The 19,949-nt window shown below is 36.3% G+C and overlaps 1 protein-coding gene across 1 annotated transcript; it reads left to right on the top strand.

Annotated features, from left to right (window-relative positions):
• The first annotated feature begins 2,029 nt into the window (after positions 1–2,029).
• sdc4 (syndecan 4) lies at positions 2,030–12,348 on the top strand. Its single transcript, XM_017480079.3, has 4 exons — positions 2,030–2,481; positions 9,750–9,962; positions 10,113–10,281; positions 10,728–12,348. Exons 1-4 carry the CDS (start codon positions 2,422–2,424, stop codon positions 10,877–10,879), a joined length of 594 nt encoding a protein of 197 aa, XP_017335568.2. The 5' UTR covers positions 2,030–2,421; the 3' UTR covers positions 10,880–12,348.
• The last annotated feature ends 7,601 nt before the right edge of the window (positions 12,349–19,949 follow it).

Raw genomic sequence — 19,949 nt, 5'->3', positions numbered from 1 at the left:
TAGCATGACGTCTCCTTCATCTTCCTGCTGCATACATGGTGTGGCGAAGTATTCTGTCACGTAATCCACGTAATGGAGGTTAGGAGGGATGCAAGTGCAGTTAAAGACTTTTATTTGAGAGAGACAGGCAGACAAATCCAAAACACAAGACAATAGCGAGGTCAAGAAACAGGCAAAGGGTCAGGCGATAAACAGGCATAAACAGGGCAAGGCTAGAATCGAGAATGAGGATCAAGATCAAGATCAAGATCAAGATCCATGAAACAAAACGAGGAACAGGGTATAATCACTTGGTACAGTGATAACACTAATACTTTGCAAAGACATTGTTAGAAAACAGTCTCTTTATACTGTGGAGTGAGTGAAATTGGATGCAGGTGTGTGTGATAAGAATGAATGAGTGCTCTAGGAATTGCAGTCCATGGCGGCCATGTTTGTAGGCCGCAGTGCAGGATGGGAAATGTAGTCACTCGTTTGCTGTGATATGACATCAAGGAACTAGGAAGTCCTGTTCCTAGTCACCCAGGTGTACAAAAAAAATTAAATATCAATGGGAATATACTCCTCATATGAATTCATAGTGGTGCCAGTAATTGTTTCACACATATATTTAACTTTTTTTCTTTATAAACCTGTGTTGTGTTCATTGTTTGATATCCATGAGAGCAGAGTATTTTTGTGATTTTTTAAACAAAAGATCAAAAGGTTAAACAAAGACAATTTTTCACAGCCTTCTTTGCTCATATTAACCAATATTAGTACCAATATTAGTTGAGGGCACTGTATATCAGCACACACCATAGTTACATTATGTTAGAATGTACAGTGTTTATGAAGGTGGGGTATACCTAATAAACTTAGTGTCCACTATTGTCTAATTAAGTCTTTATAAAAAATTAAGATTAACAGTTTAAGCAGTATGATAATTTCCTCTAAAAACATAAAATGCATTTACTGATAGTTTCATTTTGATAACATGAACTCCAGAATTATTGACCTCCTTCCAAAAAATTGACCAAAAATGAATATATAAAATAAATTACTTTGAGCTGTACCTTGTACAGGGATCTTGGTCCACTCTTCTATGCAGAACATTTCAAGCTTCTTTAAAATCTTATGTTTGTGTACATAGATTGCTCTCTTAAAGTTTTTCAATAAAAAAAATTAAAATAAAAATGTAACCCCTAAAAGCATTTCTATTTTTATGTCATTATCCTGTGGAAAATATCCATCTTTAGCCAAGTCTTAACCTCTTGACAGAGGCACTCAGGTTTTATGCTCATAAATTTTGGAGGGCTTTTCCTTATATACAGTCCCCATTTTTGCCAAAGATGCCCATGTTGTTCATAGCTAAAATAATTATAATAATAATAATAATAATAATAATAATAATAATAATAACAATAATAATAATAATAATAATATAAAAAGTCCAATACTGGTGTCATCTGACCACAACATACCATGCCAAGAGTATTTCCAGTGACACTTGGTGAAGTTTCCCTCTCCCATTAGGCATTTCAGGATATAGCAGTATTTTCTAATTACTGCCAGTGCCCTCTATTTTGCCATGTATGAAGTTTTCCATAATGATGACTATACTGTAATTCCTAGGGCTTGGGGAAAAATCAATCAAAGGATAATGAAGTCAAACATTCCACCACCAGGAACTGCAGTCATATATTCACTGCTGTAATGCTGATGGAAATCTCCAAAGAGGAGAGTGGAGAACTGAACAGACAAGACAGGAAAAACGAAAAACAAAAGAAAGATGATGTAACGCGTTTTCCACCTAACTTGGACGGCATAGCTGATGACGCATTTGCAAGATGACGTAAGTTCCAAGAGCACGTACCTATTGCTTGTTTCCCTCTCAATAGGCTTTAGCTTTCAGTGTGTATTTAGGGTACTGAGTGAATCAATTTTATTTTCTATTATATTTATTTTACATGTTTTTTTTTTTTTTTTTTAAATCTATTTTAAAGTTAAAGGTCGAATGAAGTGACCTAGTCTATAAGTTATAAGACTATCATTATTGGCTTACATCAGATTCAGTTCAGTTGTTAAATTTGGTTAAATAGTATAAAAGCAGTTTAAAGTTAGAAGTTTATTGGCTTTCTATATGAACGCCTTTGCTGGCTTTTTTGTTTTTCGCTTTTCTTTTTTCTTCCGTCTTATTTTTTACTCCTTTATTCCCGTAAACAGCGCGGAGGGAAAGTTTGGTCTCGTATTTCCTGTTGGGGGCGGAGTTTAACTCGCCAACTACAGAACCGGAGGCTGTGGGGCTTCAGAAGAAAGCGACGTCGCTGCTGAAAGTTGCTTTTGTATAACTCAAAATCTAAGCTACGTTTAAAGCGTTTCAGACTATCTCGTAGGAATACGTTTTGTCTTGGTGGGTGTTTTAAACTGTTGGATTCCAAGATGCTGAACGTGTCCCTTGTGTTGGTTTTATTGGCTGCTGCTGCCGCCTTCGCCGAGTCGGTAAGTGACTTAGAGCTGACGTTAAGCCTGATATCTAGCAGTCCAGGCTAACTAACCAGCTAATTTAATATGGTTATTTGTCTATCTGTCTAACCTGTTAGGGTTTTTTTTTCGGTGGGGTTAATTAAACTTGGTCAATTTACGTTAGCTTTATTTAGTGTAAGAGTGGACAAGCAGTTTTTGCCTCGTACTATCAACTGACCTGTGTTTTAACAAAACACTCTGCGAACAGTTTTAATTAGCAAGTGCGCTATACAGTGGCATAGTTTAGACTGAGGTAGTCGGTTGTCCTGCTAGCTAACTCAGCCGTTGTCCCACATTGTTAATACACGTTATAAAGCGACACGGGCTCTTAAACGTTAGTAGGAAATTCATACATTTGTTTGCAATTATTTAATAAATAACAAGTAATGTAGTTTAAGTAATGTAAGGAAGTATTGTGTTTAAGTATTGTAATTATGATAATTTATTTTGTTTGCATGTGATTCAGTGTCTGAAAATTCTTGACTAGCGGCATGTTTTAAGGTTTTGTTAATGTCTAAAATATTGATGTTAGTTTTCTGAGTTGCCTGCTCAGAAAATCACTTAAAAATGCTGAAAACTTGATAGCAAAGCCAACACTTACTGTTCTATTCTCCCTGTAATCAGCTACAGATTAAGTACTTCCAAATTAATTACATCCTTCATTTGTTTTGGTCACGAAGGTTGTCTTTTTTTCAGTGGTTTGTGGCTGAAACATCTGTGTGTGACATGATATAAAGTCTTGTGCCATGACTTGTTTCGCAGTAGGAAATAATGGTCATGTACAGATGTTCCGCTGAACCAGAGCTGAAATAGAAAGGAATCCCACCTAGTGTGTGTGGTCGGTCAGCCATGATAACACACACGCACACAAACAGAATGCAAATGTGCTGAGCAGAAAACTTTCCATTTGCACTTTTGGAATATTGTGTACAAACCCCTGATCTTGGTTTTGCGCCTGTATTTAATTTCCTATTGTGAGGTGATCTAGAGCTTTAACTGTAATGTTCTTTCATTCTCCCAGCAATCATAATAGTCAGCTGGACCAAAGTATCTAATCGCTGATAATTGGCTATACAATGTGATATCTTCTTTATATTGTTTGTACTTTCAGTTCTCTTCAAGTCCAGTATAGGTAATTGTCATTCCATGAAAAATGGAACATGCCGTTTATTGGCACATGCCTAAACCAAAAAATACATTAATAGAGTTGCTTTTCTGTTAAACCTTTTGATTCTTTATGCTAAATGTGGTAGCACATGTTAAAATATCCACTCAGAGAAACCACAACATTCCTCAGAACCATCAAGAAGCATCACATATTCCCTTTCATTTCCCAGTCCTCCTCCTCATCTTCCTCTTATAGCATTTTCTGTGGAATTTGACCCCTTGTGGCCTAGATCAGCCTTCTTTTGGGAATTCACACACTCGGGTGGACTTAAATGGTCCAGCTCTTTTGTTGTTCACTCTTCCTCCATCCATGGGACAAGAGGCTTAAACTCAGGCATGGTGTTAATTTGAGTAAAGATCAGCGCTCTCTCTCTCTCTCTCTCTCTCTCTCTCTCTCTCTCTCTCTCTCTCTCTCTCTCTCTCTCTCTCTCTCTCTCTCATGCATATAAATATGCACTCTGGGTGATGAGAAAAGATGTGAATATGATGGTTTGTTTGATGGTCACACTGGGGTCTAATATGCAGTACTGATATTAAACTTATGCTATCCATGTTATCCTTTCCATTAATCTGGCAGATTCATATTTGTAGAATGACACATAAGTGGAGCATAATCCCATCCAAGCAGTTGAAAGTTAATTATTAAAGATAACCAAAGGACTTCTGTTATTATTATTATTTTTTATTAATGCAGACTTTGTCATACAGTTGACTTAAACATCAGTCTGGTTTTGTGGGAAAAGATTAACACACTGATAATGTTATTCTCTGTGGGTAACAGTAATGTCTGACTGTTAAATCGTGCCCAGAGCTGAATGTGAATATTTTTCCTGGTAATAGAACAACATTTATGCATAGTTACATTACTGGGGAAGAATTTCTACTTGGAAAAGCACTACACTAAAAGCCTTGCCAGGAAAAGCAGTTTAACTCCCATTTTGGGAGGAGGCATGACCATAATCAGCCTGTTTATGTGCATACCACGTGATTAATTGTACTTGTTTGATTTGGGTCATCACAGGGTGCTCACCACTATTTGAGTCACTTTTTTCTTTTTTTTTTCTTTTTTTTTTTTTTTAAATCATTAATAATGTTGTATTTCACTAGAATGTAATCTCCAGTGAATGTCAGAGCAGTGAACTTGATAAATGCTTTCACCAAGATGTAATAATGTTTTCTGCATTGCTGTCCACTGGTCTATAAAATCTCTTTGCTGAATGGTATGTTGGCATGTTGAGAAGCCTCATTAGTATCTGTGGCAACAGACAAAAAAAAGCATAATCTGTCTTAAAGAAAAAAGTAACCATCAAGCATTGCCTTTTTTGACAGAAGTATAGCCTACTACTGTTAAGTTTAGTATTATTTACCGACTGCTGAATGCTAATGTCTAGCTACCACCAAAAATAATTTATTACCCCTATTGTCCCCAAAACACCTGAATAATCACATTTGCAATACTCAAACAACTGTACATTACTTGGTAACATTTTTATAAATTTAGAATATGTGAGGATGGAAAATATTCTCTTCACTATACTTTATATTTACTGAGTCCATTTTTCCATTACATACTTTATTTTTCCATTACACATCGCTCATTGCAAAGGTATGAAATAATTTACACCCAATAGGAAACATTTTATAGTACAATGCAGAGATACATCAGTGAAATGTTGGAGTACTGTTGGAATGAGGGAGCTGAATGAAGCAAAACTCTGACGTTTTATCATCAGTTTAATATGGATAGATGATTTTTAAATTCATTTTAAGAGTCTAAAATTTATCAATTTATCAGTTTTTTTTTAACCGTGAAACTGAGAGAACAGGCAGATGGTACATAGTGAACAAGACATCAGACTGTTAAAGCTTTAAAACAGAAAAAGCTAGAAAACAGAATGAATCTAAACTGAATTGGTATTGTACTGTAGTCCATTTAATATTACATCCTAAAACACTTGAATTGAGTTTTGGTTCAGCACCCCATGTTTGTATTTACCGATACCTAAAACAAGCTACCTCCACCATTGAGCAGTTGTCTTGTCCAGAAGTATCCTCAACCTGTATGTTTACAAAATTCTGATTTGGTCTAATCTAAACAAGTTTTGATTTTTGCATAGAAAACCAGAAATTGTGCTGAGGAAAATGATATGCAAAAGGTGCAGTATTTTTTGCTCATTTCAGAACTAGATAGTTGAGTGAATATAGACTTCAGAGACTGCCACAGCCAGTGCTGATGTCCTCATGTCATACTTTTTCCATGCAAATGCTTTGGAATATAAAATACCCCAAAATATTAATAGTTCCGTACTAAAACATCTAGTTTTCATGTAAATAGTTCTCTCTCACCTCTGTTTACATTTGATTTCTCTTTTTGTTTTGCCTCAACAGTGCAGAACCAAACGTTTAGGCTTTATTAAATTTGAGCTCCGCCCTGTTCCAATGAGCCACTTAATGAGCAGCTTAATTAGTAAAAAAAAAAATGTGCAGGGTGGTGGTACTCCAGGACCAGGATTGAGAAACACTGCCTTAAGAGATTTTTCAGCTAACCACTTACCATATGAAAAGCCAGAATTTTCTGCTAGTATAGTGTTTTCATTAGCCAGGTGAAAAGTTACCGCAAAGCCAAGCACAGCTAGTGCCTGTCCACAATCTGCATGTCGAAAATAGAAAATGTTTGACAATCAACTTAAAATGAAAATCATTTGACCACTTTTTTCATTATTTCAGCAAAATCAAAAATACCCATGTTAACTAGAATACCTCAGTTGCAGGTTGGACAATTGGGCTGCTCTCATTTCATGGATTTGTGTAGCAAAACTGGAAACTTTCAGTTGTCACTTTACCTACATTCACCTCTCAATGAAAATGCATGGCGGTCGAGAGAATTATGTGAAAAGCCTTTTATTCTATACAGCATAATGGGAGTGTTTTCATCTTGGCATTGTACAGTACATAGAAGAAGACTATAAATATCTGCTTTGAAGGTGGAATGCTTCTACAGTGTGAGAGGCATACTCATAGTGTATATAGAGCAAATGGATCTGGGCTTGAATACAATATCCATCTTTTCCAAGCAGTAGGATCATGTTTTGTCTCCAGGGGCATAATGTGTGCTGAGTTATACAGGTATAACTATATAGATCACACGTTTTTGTACTATTATGTGATAAAATACAGGAAGTGGGATTGTCATGAATTCAATAAGGAATGTATTACTAACAGAGTAAAAAGCCTTCTTGATTTTGTTAGAAGATCTAGTAGGCAGCAGCAGTTTTCTACAATCATTTCTCAAATACTTCCTTCAGATGTCAGATTTTGCTTTGCTTTTTCTTTCGTGATTAAGTGTTGGGTACTTTCCTCAGCAGTATATTCTATGTAGTATGGTTGGGTCTTTTTCTCTTTCATGAAAGTTGTAGGTGTCTTCTTAGACATTGGTTCTTGTGGGTTGTTCTCTTCAATTTTGAACTGGTGTGGTTCTCAGAACCTTTCTCTGAGCAAGTTATTCAGCATTTTCTCTTTCTGCTCAAGAGTATTTGAGCTGGTGTGGTTTTCTCTATAACTTCTTAAAGGCAGGGGAGTTTTTAAGGGGGGCTTACACAAGTGCTTTCTGACTGCTCACTGTATGGCTTCCTCTCAGTGGCTTTATATTTCTTTAAAATGAGAGCGCAGAGCTGACTTCAGTTTCATGTGGTATTTGCATAATCCTGGTTTCCTGGAATGGGTCTGGCCTTTTGTCAGCCACTGCAGTAACTTCCCTTGTAAAAACCGCCTTTGTAGCTTATGAAATCATTTAATACCTTTTAATATGTTATTGGATAAATTCACATAATTTTTGTTGTTACACTAACTGAGAAACATGGGAGAAACATCTCTCCTGAATGTACAAGAGTTGGAAACAGTTTGGATTCAGTTAATTTGAGTTGTGTGTTTTATATACCTTCGTGGTGTTAAGTTTTATACTATTATGGTTATTCGCAGGTTTTCGGTACATAAGTTTGAGGAGATATAAAGACTCTCACCTGTGTCTAGAACTGTAGGTAAACCTGTGCTTACATGTTTCCTATCAAGTCTACCTTTTATATTTACATTTACAGCATTTGGCAAATGCCCTTATCCAGAGGAACTTACAGAAGTGCTTTGGAGTTTCTATCAAGAAATACATCCCAATACTTTTATGGAGCAGTAGAAAAACTCACAGTAAACAGGTGTGAAAGAAAACAGAAATGTCAAGTAGTAAGACAAATGTATCAAAGCAGCATGTGAGAATGTAGGCACTTGGAGAAGGAGCTAGTTACCCTTATACACCAGATCATTTGACACAAGGTCACCTGATTCAGTGGATCTCATCATAGGGCCATGGTTTTTATTTAAAATAGGTGTTGCTCTGCCGGTTTACACAAGGTCCTTATTTACACCAGGTTAAAGGACTGACGTACTAGCAAATATGTGACAGCATGTAGACAAAGGAAAACTGAGTCAGTGATGCATGATTCACTGTGTTGGGCTGTGTTGAATGTGGCACCCAATCCCACACACCTACTTGTGTCTTTTTAGCAGTCCATAATCGTTAAGGCTTTTACTGCCATGGCAACATGAGAAATAAATAGGTCGACTGTCTAAGACTGGAACTGTAGCATTCCAGAGATTCCTCTCCTTTTGCTAGTAGTAGACATGAGAATTGGAAGTATATTATCCATTTGTTTATATATTGTCCTAGGGAAGTATATTGTCCATTTGTTGATTTCGTTAATGAAAACACTGTTTAGCTGACTATGGTCCTTTAGCATTCAAGTCTTCTTTTATTGGCTTAAATTATGCCTGACTTAAAAGGTGCACTAATCCTCTGGTCCAGGTTAATTTTGAGGTTGAGTTTATCAGTGAGTGTAGTCTGACAAAGGTCAGCTGAGTGGATGAATAACACACAGTTGTGATCCACCCATTCTTGTGTACATAGAAACCAGCTTTAAATGTTACTATATCAATCTAGACTGATTAAACCAGTCAGGTGTTACTCAAGATGAAACCCAACAATGGCTAATTTGGACCTTTCTACCAGTAAATGAAGAATATTTTATTTGTAGGTTACATGCTTCATGGCTTTCATTATCCTTTTATTACCTTGCGTTTTCCACATGGCTTAGCTCTACTAACAGAATTAGCTCAATTGTTGTCTTTTATTTATACTTTCTAGTAATCATTGAAATTTCAGAGATGACAGCAGGACTGTTGCTTTGCTTTTGAAGAACAATCTGTACATTTAGCCTAAATGTCAAATCCAATTAATGGACCCCATTTACACCTCACTATTTCATGTGTCTTGAGATATCGTCCACATAAAATGTGGCCAGGTCTCATATAAAACAGCTTTAGACCAATGGCCTGAGATGCATTTTTACCATATGTTTATAAAAGTGTAAAAGCATATTTTAGTGTAAAAGCAACTCTTCAAGTTACACTTTACAACAAAAACCCCTCCCAATATGTGATGCATATGATCTATGAATGTCAAGGTTGGTGCCTTTATAAAAAAAAAAAAAAAAAAGTTATGTTAAAAAATTGCATTAAAAAATCACAATTTTTGTTGCCTCAACCATCATCGTAAAGCATCTAAACAAGGAACAGTACTGGAAGTTAGTGTTGGAATGTAATGAGGTAATTTCAGTCTTTCAGATAGGAGATGCATTTGACTACATGTGTAAATGCTTGCGTTTAAAATCTTGTCAGTTCAAATACAAGGCACACAAAATAGCCAGGTGTTTGGCCCTATTGTTTAGCTAAAAGACATTTACTGTGCTCAGGATTGTTGTGATATCAGTAATTTTCTGTATTAGGTGAATCATATAGATAAGGGCCAGTCTCCAAGGTTGGTGTCTCCAAGGTTATGGCTCTATCAGACTGAATTTTAAGCACAAAAGACTCTTCATGATATACATCAAGTCTTCATATTTGCTTACTGAACTCTAAATGCATTGATAGTGGTTTGAATAATATATTGGGCTTCATTGATAAATAATAAGTGGTCTGGTATTGTGTCCCTTCTTATGTAGATGAATGAATATTTATTTGTGTGCATGCAGGTACGAGAGACAGAAACATGGATGCCTCCAAAGGCTGAGGAATCACATGGTGAGCTCGACTCGTCTGGTGATTTCGTTTTCTCCATTGAGGACAGCACAACAATTGATGATGAGGATGAGGGCAATTATGAGGACACAGAAGACTATGATGACATGTCAGGCTCTGGTGATGACAAGTCATTAGTGTATGAAGACTCGGTAATAGCCTCTGAGGTAGGTGATCCAGCATATAAAAGTATTAAATAGCTGAGCAGGTTTAATTGAAACAAAATTAATAGACAGAAATTCTACATAATGTGTATGATCTAAGAAATACTATCTTGCTAATTATTATTATTTTTTATTTTTTTGTCTGCCTCTTAGCCTGAAGAGTTTGATAATCGCATCCCAGACATAGAGCCCCCGGTTCAGCCTCGGCCAACAGATAATGAGATCCAACTGGTGAGACAGAACGAAGTTGCTCACCCACCCAGTGTCCTGTTGTCTCATGCAGGAGAACAGAACATCTTTAACAAGACAGAAGTTCTGGCCGGTAAGATATATCAATCACATTGATTCGGAAACATAAAAATGGGGTTGCTCTCTCATGTTGTATGAGACATGGATCATATATTAGACTGATACTTTGCACCTGCATAAAAATGTCCACCGAACTCTTGTATTCCTAAAATATACTTCAATAAATAAATGAATTATTAGCTAAAAGTACATATAAAAGCCACTACCGAATAGCTAATACTAAACAGCCATAACAGCTATAGTGGCTCCTCCGTGACCCAAAGAGGACGTAGGCCAGACATACCTGGACTCAGGTATTGCTCATTTACCCAGACAAACAATAAACACAAAGTAAATGTATGAACAATGGACAGTAGGAAAGGTTTGAATATTACTTGAAAAAATAATGGACTCTGTTAAGTCTGTTTATATAATTTTATTGTATATTTTATTTACTTTTTATATTTGTATTCTTTTTAGCTGTTATTGCTGGTGGTGCTGTTGGATTGCTTTTTGCTGTGCTTCTTATCCTCCTCCTCGTCTACCGCATGAAGAAAAAGGATGAAGGCAGCTACGATTTGGGCAAGAAACCCATTTACAAGAAAGCTCCCACCACCGAGATCTACGCATGAGCACAAACATACTTTAGCTAACTCAAATATGAACTCTGAACTGTCAACTCACACAGTGCCTCTGAAGCACAGCCTGGCTCCATCTCTCTGTCCAGCCTGAGAAACTGCAAACCAGCATCTCAAATGAAACCATGATTACTCTGACTGTATCTTTGAATTTAACTTTATCAGGAGAGAAGGTGCTCTGTTGCAGCCTGCACTGTATAAGTCCAGGCATTTTCCTTTTTGTTTCTGGTTTCCAATTGTTTTGCTCAAAGTAAATAGCCATTGTGTTCCCTTTCTTTACTTCCCTGTTTTGTAACACTAAAAGGTGTGAATGGTCCATTTTGTGGGTAAAAAAATATGGATTCAGAGTCCTTACAAAACTTAGAAACCGTCAAAACTGACTTTGCACATGTCTGTGTCATTTAGCAGAAGCACGTGCTGTACATGCTGGGGAATGATAGCCTTTTGCTTTTAAAGAAACTGTGCTGAATATTTTTTTTTCATTCTTAGTGCAAAGTGGTAGAAATTGACACTTGACAATTGAGAACATGCTGTTTATCACTATAGCATTAATGCAGGTTTATTTTTAACACAACATACATTCCATATGTCTGGTGTATTAATTATGAATGATCATGTTTCAGACTAAAATAATTGTTAAGTAGCTTGGTCTTTGAGTTTAGCTGCTCCTCTTACTAAGTTGATGTGTGAATATTTTTGCAGAAGAACAGAAGAAAGATCTCTGCAAACAGTTTGTGCATATCCAGGGGTCTGTAAATAGCCGTTTGAATATGGTGAAAATGTACATGTCGGTACTTGGCCATTTTTGGCAAACTTCTATTTACCAAATATTTAAATGCCAAAATAATTCTCTTCTTGTTTTGTCCTGGTATTGAGTATGAAAATTAAACATTGAGTGAGTGACCCTCTTCATTGGCTATATATTGCTTCTTTACCAGTGCAAAATGGGAGTCTCGAATTCATGACTTATACTAACTTTTGTTCTGTTTCTCAGTGTTTTTATAGTTAACTTTTTCTGTCTCTATTCAGTGTTTCATATAATACTTGTATTTTATTATTATTGTGTTAATTTAACTTTTGAATAGACTATTTTATTGCCTCCCTTCAGGTCGGGGGTTTCTCCCCATCTAAGCTATATATGTAATTTAGAAAAAAGAAATCTATACACTAGTGAAAGATTTTTTCAAAGACTTTTGATGCATTTTTATATTGTAAGAGTTTTTATTTCTTTAGTTCTTTTTAAGTGATATCTATTTATATTTTGTAGAAGGATACTCATACTAGTAACAGGGTGAATGAATGAGCCATGTAATTTGCATGGGGTGAAAGTAAGAAAATTTGCTGCTTTTTTCATTCAACACATGATGTGAAATCACCAATTTAGTAAATATATCAGTGGATTGTTGGTTTCTGTATGCAGGTTCTTATCTGATCAGAAATAAAGCTATTTTTGTGCACATTAATTGTCTCATTTCGTGTATTTGGTCTGTAATGGGTTGCATTGTGTCCTAGAACATCTTAGTTAAGTGCTCAAGTGCCTGCTTTTGAATCAGTACAGTCCCCTATGAAACTATTGGAACAGCAAGGCCGATTCATTTGTTTTTGCTGTAGACTGAAGGGTTTGAGATCAAAAGATGAATGTGATAAGAATTTAGAATTTCAGGTTTTATTTCATGGTTTTTATATGCAGGTATGTTAAGCAACAGACAATTTTGTATCGGACCACCCAATATGTAAGTGAGCAAAAATATTGGAACATATAACTGACAGGTGTTATTGTTACTTTATTAAACAATAAACAGCACTGAACAACTACTCTTGATTTTAGAATTCAGATTCCCCTGTGAAGACTGGATTTGTTAAAAAAAGATAAGCAAACATGAAGATCAGAGAGCTGTCTATGGGAGAAAAGCAGGACATGTTTAAGCTAATCAGAAGCATTGCGCAAAAATTGGGTATAGCTAATACAACAATTTGGAATGTTCTGAAAGAGACTGAAACCACTGGTATACTGAGCAACAGACACTGAATGGGTTGGCCAAGGAAAACAACTGATGGAAGGTTTTAGACTGGCCAATTCAATCAAATTCATAATCAACCAGACCTTAACCCAATTGAGCAGCATTTCACCTCCTGAAGAGGAGACTGACAGGAGAAACTGAAATAGGGTGCAGTAAAAGCCTGGAAAAGCAACAAGACATAAGTAATGCCCATGAGAAGGAGACTCCTCATAGAGTTCAGTGTCATAGTAGAGGCCTGGTTTCCAGCCCACCTATAGTCCCATTGTGATGTTGTCCACTTATGCAATGCTGTTCAGGTTTGGTTTCATGGAACCCTGTGAGGTCAATGGGTTGTTTTACAAAATTGGTGACGTGACCTTGTGCAGAAAATTGGTTTCACCACAAGGCCATCCCAGAGTCATCTGGCCACCAATGAATTCAAGGAGAACTTATCACCAGAGCATTCAGTTCCCATACTGAAGTCATCACTAGCAAAAATGCAGTTTTTAAAGACACTGCTTTTCCTTTGGCTCCCATCCACAATCTGTCTAAACATGTACATAAATAAATTAAACTGTACACATTTCCCTATGTACAGTTTTCAAAAAACTGTGCTCCGTTTAAAAAATGTCAGTGTGTTTAGTTTTTTGGTTCATGCATTGTAGGGTTAAATATCGGAAATCTAAAAGGTTGTGCTTTATAGCTGACACTTACAAGAACACTTTACAGTTGGTTTCTTGAGTGTAAGTCATTCCCTTCAAATGCTATTGAGCTATAAATTATGATATATTTTGTGTATGAGCCCATTTGGTAGTGAAATACAACCCCAACTCCAAAAAAGCTGGGACACTGTGTAAAATGTAAATAAAAACAGAATGCAATGATTTGCAAATCTCTTAAACCAATATTTTAATTACAATAGAACATAGAAAACATATCAGATGTTTAAACTGAGGAAATTACCATTTTAATGGGAAAAAAAGGTCATTTTGAATTTGATGGCAGCAACACATCTCAAAAAAGTTGTAACAGGGTCATGTTTACCACTGTGTAGCATCCCCTCTTCTTTTAACAACAGTCCCGATAAGTCTGGGAACTGAGGAGAACAGTTGCTGGAGTTTTGGGAGAGGAAGGTTGTCCCATTCGTGTCTGGTACAGGATTCTAGTTGCTCAACAGTCCTGGGTCTTCTGTGTCGTATTTCTCATTTCATGTTGTGCCAAATATTTTCACTTGGTGAAAGGTCTAGGACTGCAGGCAGGCCAGTTCAGCACCCAGACACTTCTATGAAGCGATGCTATTGTAATAGATGCAGTAAGTGGTTTAGCATTGTCTTGCTGAAATATGCAAGAAATACAATTAATGCCTCCTCCTGGTAAAATAACAGTACTGCAAGTTAAAGTTTCCTTAAATTAGTTACTATGTACATTTAAAAAAAAAAAAAACATTTGGCAGACGCCCTTATCCAGAGCGACTTACATTTATCACATTTACAGGATTGAGCAGTTGAGGGTTATGGGCCTTGCTCATAACCCTATGATAATTTATTAATATATAATAAATTGCTGTAATGAATGCAATAATTTGTGACAAATGCAATACATGGTACACAATATTGTTGTAGAATATTATAGAATTGGGGAATCAGTTAAATTATGTGAGTACGCGGTTTGGGACGCAGCCCATGACATCTATTTGCACGTATAGCATGACAAATAATTAACTGCACTTGAAGCTTTCGTAAAATTAAAAATAAAACACCCAAAACTGTATATGGTACTATAACAGAGACAATTTCCTGTATGTTGATGCATGAAATTCTGGAGGGAACATCGGACGGCGTGGCGTATACCTTTAATCGATCTATGTTCTATAACATGTAAAACAGGAACATGAAAGGAATATTCTAAAAGCAGCTCATGTAAACACCTTAATCACAATATTGTCTTATCCAGAATAAGGTAAATAATTAGATTATTGTTGTCCATATAACATGTACATCAATAATCTAATTATTGACCTTATCTGTAGTAATCCGACGGCTTTTGGCTGCTTTATTTTTCACTGACCACCAGATGGCACTGTTTTCGACACTCTCGGAGCGTTGAATCATTTCCCGGAACAGTCGGGGCAAGCCTCAATGTTTTATGAGGCTTTATTTTCCCATCCCTACCAAACACTAATCCGACCGAACTAACTTTCAAAAATTATAAAGAAAACATATACAAAATACAGACAACAGTTAGGAAAATAATAATAATAATAATAACAATAATAATAATAATAATAATAATAATAATAATAATAATAATAATAATTTTTTAAAAAAAGAAAGAATGCCCCAACCAACCACACACGGCCACCATTCACACTCACACTCGCGTCCATTCGCTCCCAGCATGCATGAGAGAGAACGACAGGAAAAGACAGAGAGAGACTGTGGCTGAATTCTATAAAACAGCCACAAAAAAAAAAAAAAATAAATAAAAATTTTAAAAAAAAGTGAACACATGGGAAATTCATGTGTTTACCAAAATTTTGTTTTTCTGCTACTTTATGAAAAGAAAATATATTTTACCAAAAGAATGTGGACATTTTTATTTAGGCTTCTTTATTCGGCTGTCTACCTGCAAAAATCATGTTAGGTAAGAAGCCAGTTTAACAAATCCAGCGATAAAAACAGTCAGTCTCGATGTCCAAAACCTTTTTTGCGGGTAGTTACATGCCATGGTGAAATGGACATAAGCCTAATAAATTCAGTTTGTAATCAGATATGGGCTGTCAAAAGGTTTCCCATGCTCACATCATCATCATCAGATAACACTTTGTGCAGTGTAAGTGTAGTTTAATGAATTTCTTTAATCCAGTGGTCCATCATCCCAGTTGTGGGGACACCATGCACTACATGTTATCTAACAGCTGACACAGTTAATTTTGTTTTTGAGTTTAAACCAGGACAGGTGTATTAGCTCAGAGAAAGCACAAAACCCCAATAAAAAGGCTGAGATCTGTAATTATTGTTATTATTGATCATTATTTACAAAGCAAATATACCATAACATTGATAGGTGAAGTGAATAACATTATCTCATTTAGGCAGCAAGTGAACAGTCAGTTCTTGAAGTAGATGTGTTGGAAGCAGGAAGAATGGACAGGCATAAGGATCTGAGTGACTCTGACAAGGTACAAATTGTGATTTCTAGACGACTGGATCAGAGCATCTCCAAAATGGCAGGTCTTGTGGGGTGTTCCCGGTATGCAGTGGAATTGGCAACCGGCACCCTTTGATTTATGTGGGGAGTGAAGGCTAGCCCATCTGGTCCAAAGAGCTACTGTAGTACAAATTACTGAAAAAAGTTAATGCTGGCTATGATACAAAGGTGTCAGAACACACAACTTGCTGCATATGGGGCTGCATAGCCACAGACGGGTCAGAGTACCCATGCTTACCCCTGTCCACTGCTGAAAGCATCAATAATGGGCACACAAGCATCAGAACTGTAGATAGAACAATGATGAATCATGTTTTCTTTTAGATCATGTGGATGGCTGGTTCTGTGTGCGTCGCTTACCTTAGGAGGAGATGGCACCAGGATGCACTATGGGAAGAAGGCAAGCTGGCGGAGGCAGCTCTGGGCAATGTTCTGCTGGGAAACCTTGGGTCCTGGCATTCATGTGGATGTTACTTTCACACATACCACCTACCTAAACATTGTTGCAGACTAAGTACACTCCTTCAAGGTACAGTATTCCCTGATGGCAGTGGCCTCTTTCAGCAGGATAATGCACCCTGCTACACTGCACAAATTGTTCAGGAATTGTTTGAAGAACATGACAATGAGTTCAAGGTGTTGACGTGGCCTCCAAATTCCCTAGATCTCAGTCTGATCGAGTATCTGTGGGATGTGCTGGACAAACAAGTTCAATCCATGAAGGCCCCACCTCACAACTTACAAGACTTAAAGGATCTGCTGGTAATGTCTTGATGCCAGATACCACAGCACACCTTCAGAGGTATTGGGGAGTCCAGGCCTCAACGGGTTTTGGTGGCACAAGGGGGATCTACACAATATTATGCAGGTAGTTTTAATGTTATGGTTAATCATTATAAATAGAATGACACTATATTAGTTGGTTCTATTGATTATGTGTTGAACGAATTGAACTACCCACAATAATATTTATTATGTAATTTAATTATATGTTGACACAAGGCCTACGCTCACCACAAGAGGGAACCATATGCAGCTTCTTCTTCTACTTCTGCCTCCTTTTGGCCTACAAGCTTCTGCGCCCTTTTATTGATTTTCTGTTATGACCAACCTGTCTTCTTTACCTACATTATACTGATTCCAGTAATAACTAATGTAGTGCTATCCTTATTGCTAACTGTTACTATAAATGACATATAAACTGTAAACTAAAATTGAAGTAAACTAAAATTTAAATACTTTTATTAAACAACTTACAATTCACACTAATGGCCAGAGGAGGATGAAGTCCCCAGCTTTCTAGAAATCGGCATTGGCATCGGCACCATTAAAACCCCATATCGGTCGACAACTGTGTAACAGCACATATAAATGAACATTTAATGTGCATAATATTTATGTAATAGCCCCTAAGAAAATAAAAAATATTCACTTATGAAATTTTTACAAATAAAAATAAATAAGTTTTAGTGCGGCTTCTCCTTGTGTCTTAGATGCTGTTGCCATCGAAGAATAAAAAACAGAAAATACATTTTTGTTCAAATCAGTGTATAATTAGATTTTCCAATCACATAAATAAATAATGCTGCTTTAATCCAGTAGCAGGTTCTAAACGTATATTTAATTTATTGAACAAATCTGACCAACAGTCATTAATTAAAGACAAAAATAGTATGTATAATTCCATGTATTTTATCTTCAGTGCACAGTTACTCATAAATCTCATATAGTTATTTTAGCTAGTAACAGGTTGTTTTACTTTCTTAAGTCAAAGCTTAGGATATTATTTGAATAATACACATTTATGTCTGTGAGCTTTGCTTGTCTGTCTCTTTGTAAAAAAATAATACAAGCCCAGATGACAAAAGGCATTTTTTAACCATTTCCTGCTTATTTAGCAGCATGTAGCTTCCAAAAAGTCCAGAACACATGAAAAGGTACACTATACATGATATTACATTAATCATGTACAATTAAATATGGTGCACATGGATTTAAAATCATGGAATTCAAACTTACTATCTCACATTATGTTGCATACAATATTCAGGTCTCATCCAGATCACCTGTCCCAGCTGTCATTCGGGGGTACTCCAGCTTTTGTGTCCACAGAAAAACAGCATCCACTTTAAAAGATAACAAAGAATACACATGTGTCAGGAAGAACCAGTCAGAGGATTTGTGATCGTTTGTGAGTTAAAATGTTTTCAGTTTTGTTTGAATTTGTTTATGGCACATCTGTCTCCCTGCGGGAGTTCACCATGCCAAAGTGCTGTTGTGTGTAACATTATATAACATCAATTTAAAAAGTGAACAATGAGTGGTCATTTTACTCTCTGTCTTCAAGTCTGAATGGACGTGTTTTTTTTAGCCAGAATAAGAAAGGATGCGCTATATGGCGTCAAAAGTCTGGCTTGTCACATATCGGCCAAATGGAAAGATTTATTGGCCGATGCTGCTAATTTAAAATGCCAAATATAGGCCTTAGCGATATATTGGTTGACCAATAGTTTCAGTGCTTAGCTGCATTCCCTGCTGATTTTCTTGCTTTGTTTGATTTGCCAAGAGTTAATGAATTACCATTGCCAGTCATGACATTTATGAAAATGTATGAAAAACTTGATACAGTCCCTTCCGAAACTATTTGAATGGCAAGGCCAATTCTTTTGCTTGTGCTATATACCAGAGACTTTTGGGTTTCAGATCAAAAGATGGATATGTGTTAAACAACATAAAACATAGAACCTTCTGTATCAGACCACCCAATTTTTAGGTGAGCAAAAGTATTGGTACAGAAAAGTCTTGAAGTAACTTAAAGTAAATAACACTTAACATCAAACCTGTGACTCACTGACATCAACAAATTGTTGGGTTCTTCTTTTGTGATGCTTTTTCAGGCTTTTACTGCAGCTTCTTTCAGTTGTTATTTGTTTTGGGGGTTTCTCCCTTTAGTCTCCTCTTCAAAAGGCTTTGTTGAGTTGGCCTTTATTAAAGGGAAACTTCTAACAAAGTCATTTCTTAAAGTTCCTCCACATTAATTTGAATTAATTTCTCTGTAAATTAGAAGACAAGATGTTCCTGTAAAAGTCTGCTTTTCTCCCGTAGACAGCTCTCTGATCTTATCCTTTTTAAAAACAAATGCAGTCTTCACAGGTAAAACTGAAGGCTACAGCCAAGGGCAGATGTTCAGAACTATTTATTGTTTAAACAATCAGTCTAACAGGACACACCTGGATAACAAGAAACACCTGACAGTTACATGTTCCAATATTTTTGCTTGCCTACAAATTGGGTGGTCTGATACAAAATGTGCTGTTTTATGTTGTTTAACTCATCTACATAAAAATACCAGAAAATAAAAGCTGAAATTCTGATCTCAAACCCAAATGTCTTCAGTATACAGGAAAAATAATAATAAAAAAAAATTACAATTTTTTTTAAAAATTGGCCTTGCCCTTTCAATAGTTTCAGAGGGGAGTGTATAACAAGGCCAAAATATTACGAACCCTATTGTTTTCTGTTTGGATTCTTCTCCATCTTAATTTTGTCTTTCTTCTTTTGCATTAACTTTTTCTTCTTCTTCTGTCTGCCTGGATATAAACCACTGACCAAAGGTAGACCAACAGTCATGAACTACAAATAACTCTGGCCTCTTCACAAGATAGCCATCTCTTTATTGGTCTCATCCATGTTTAGCCCTGAGCAATGTATGTGGCTTTTGTCTCTGTACCTTGATATCACTGGTGTACTCTTTTCTAAATTTGCACTGTGGCATGATGCCAGTGGAAGATGTGTGGGTCGAGGAACATGGACACAAAGGAAATGTTCTTGCCCTCATATGCTAGCAAAGAGTG

Source organism: Ictalurus punctatus, chromosome 11, assembly GCF_001660625.3.
Source record: "Ictalurus punctatus breed USDA103 chromosome 11, Coco_2.0, whole genome shotgun sequence".
NCBI classification, from domain to species: domain Eukaryota; kingdom Metazoa; phylum Chordata; class Actinopteri; order Siluriformes; family Ictaluridae; genus Ictalurus; species Ictalurus punctatus.
Note: the sequence above shows the minus strand (reverse complement) of the source record. Positions and strands in the feature narration are given on the sequence as shown.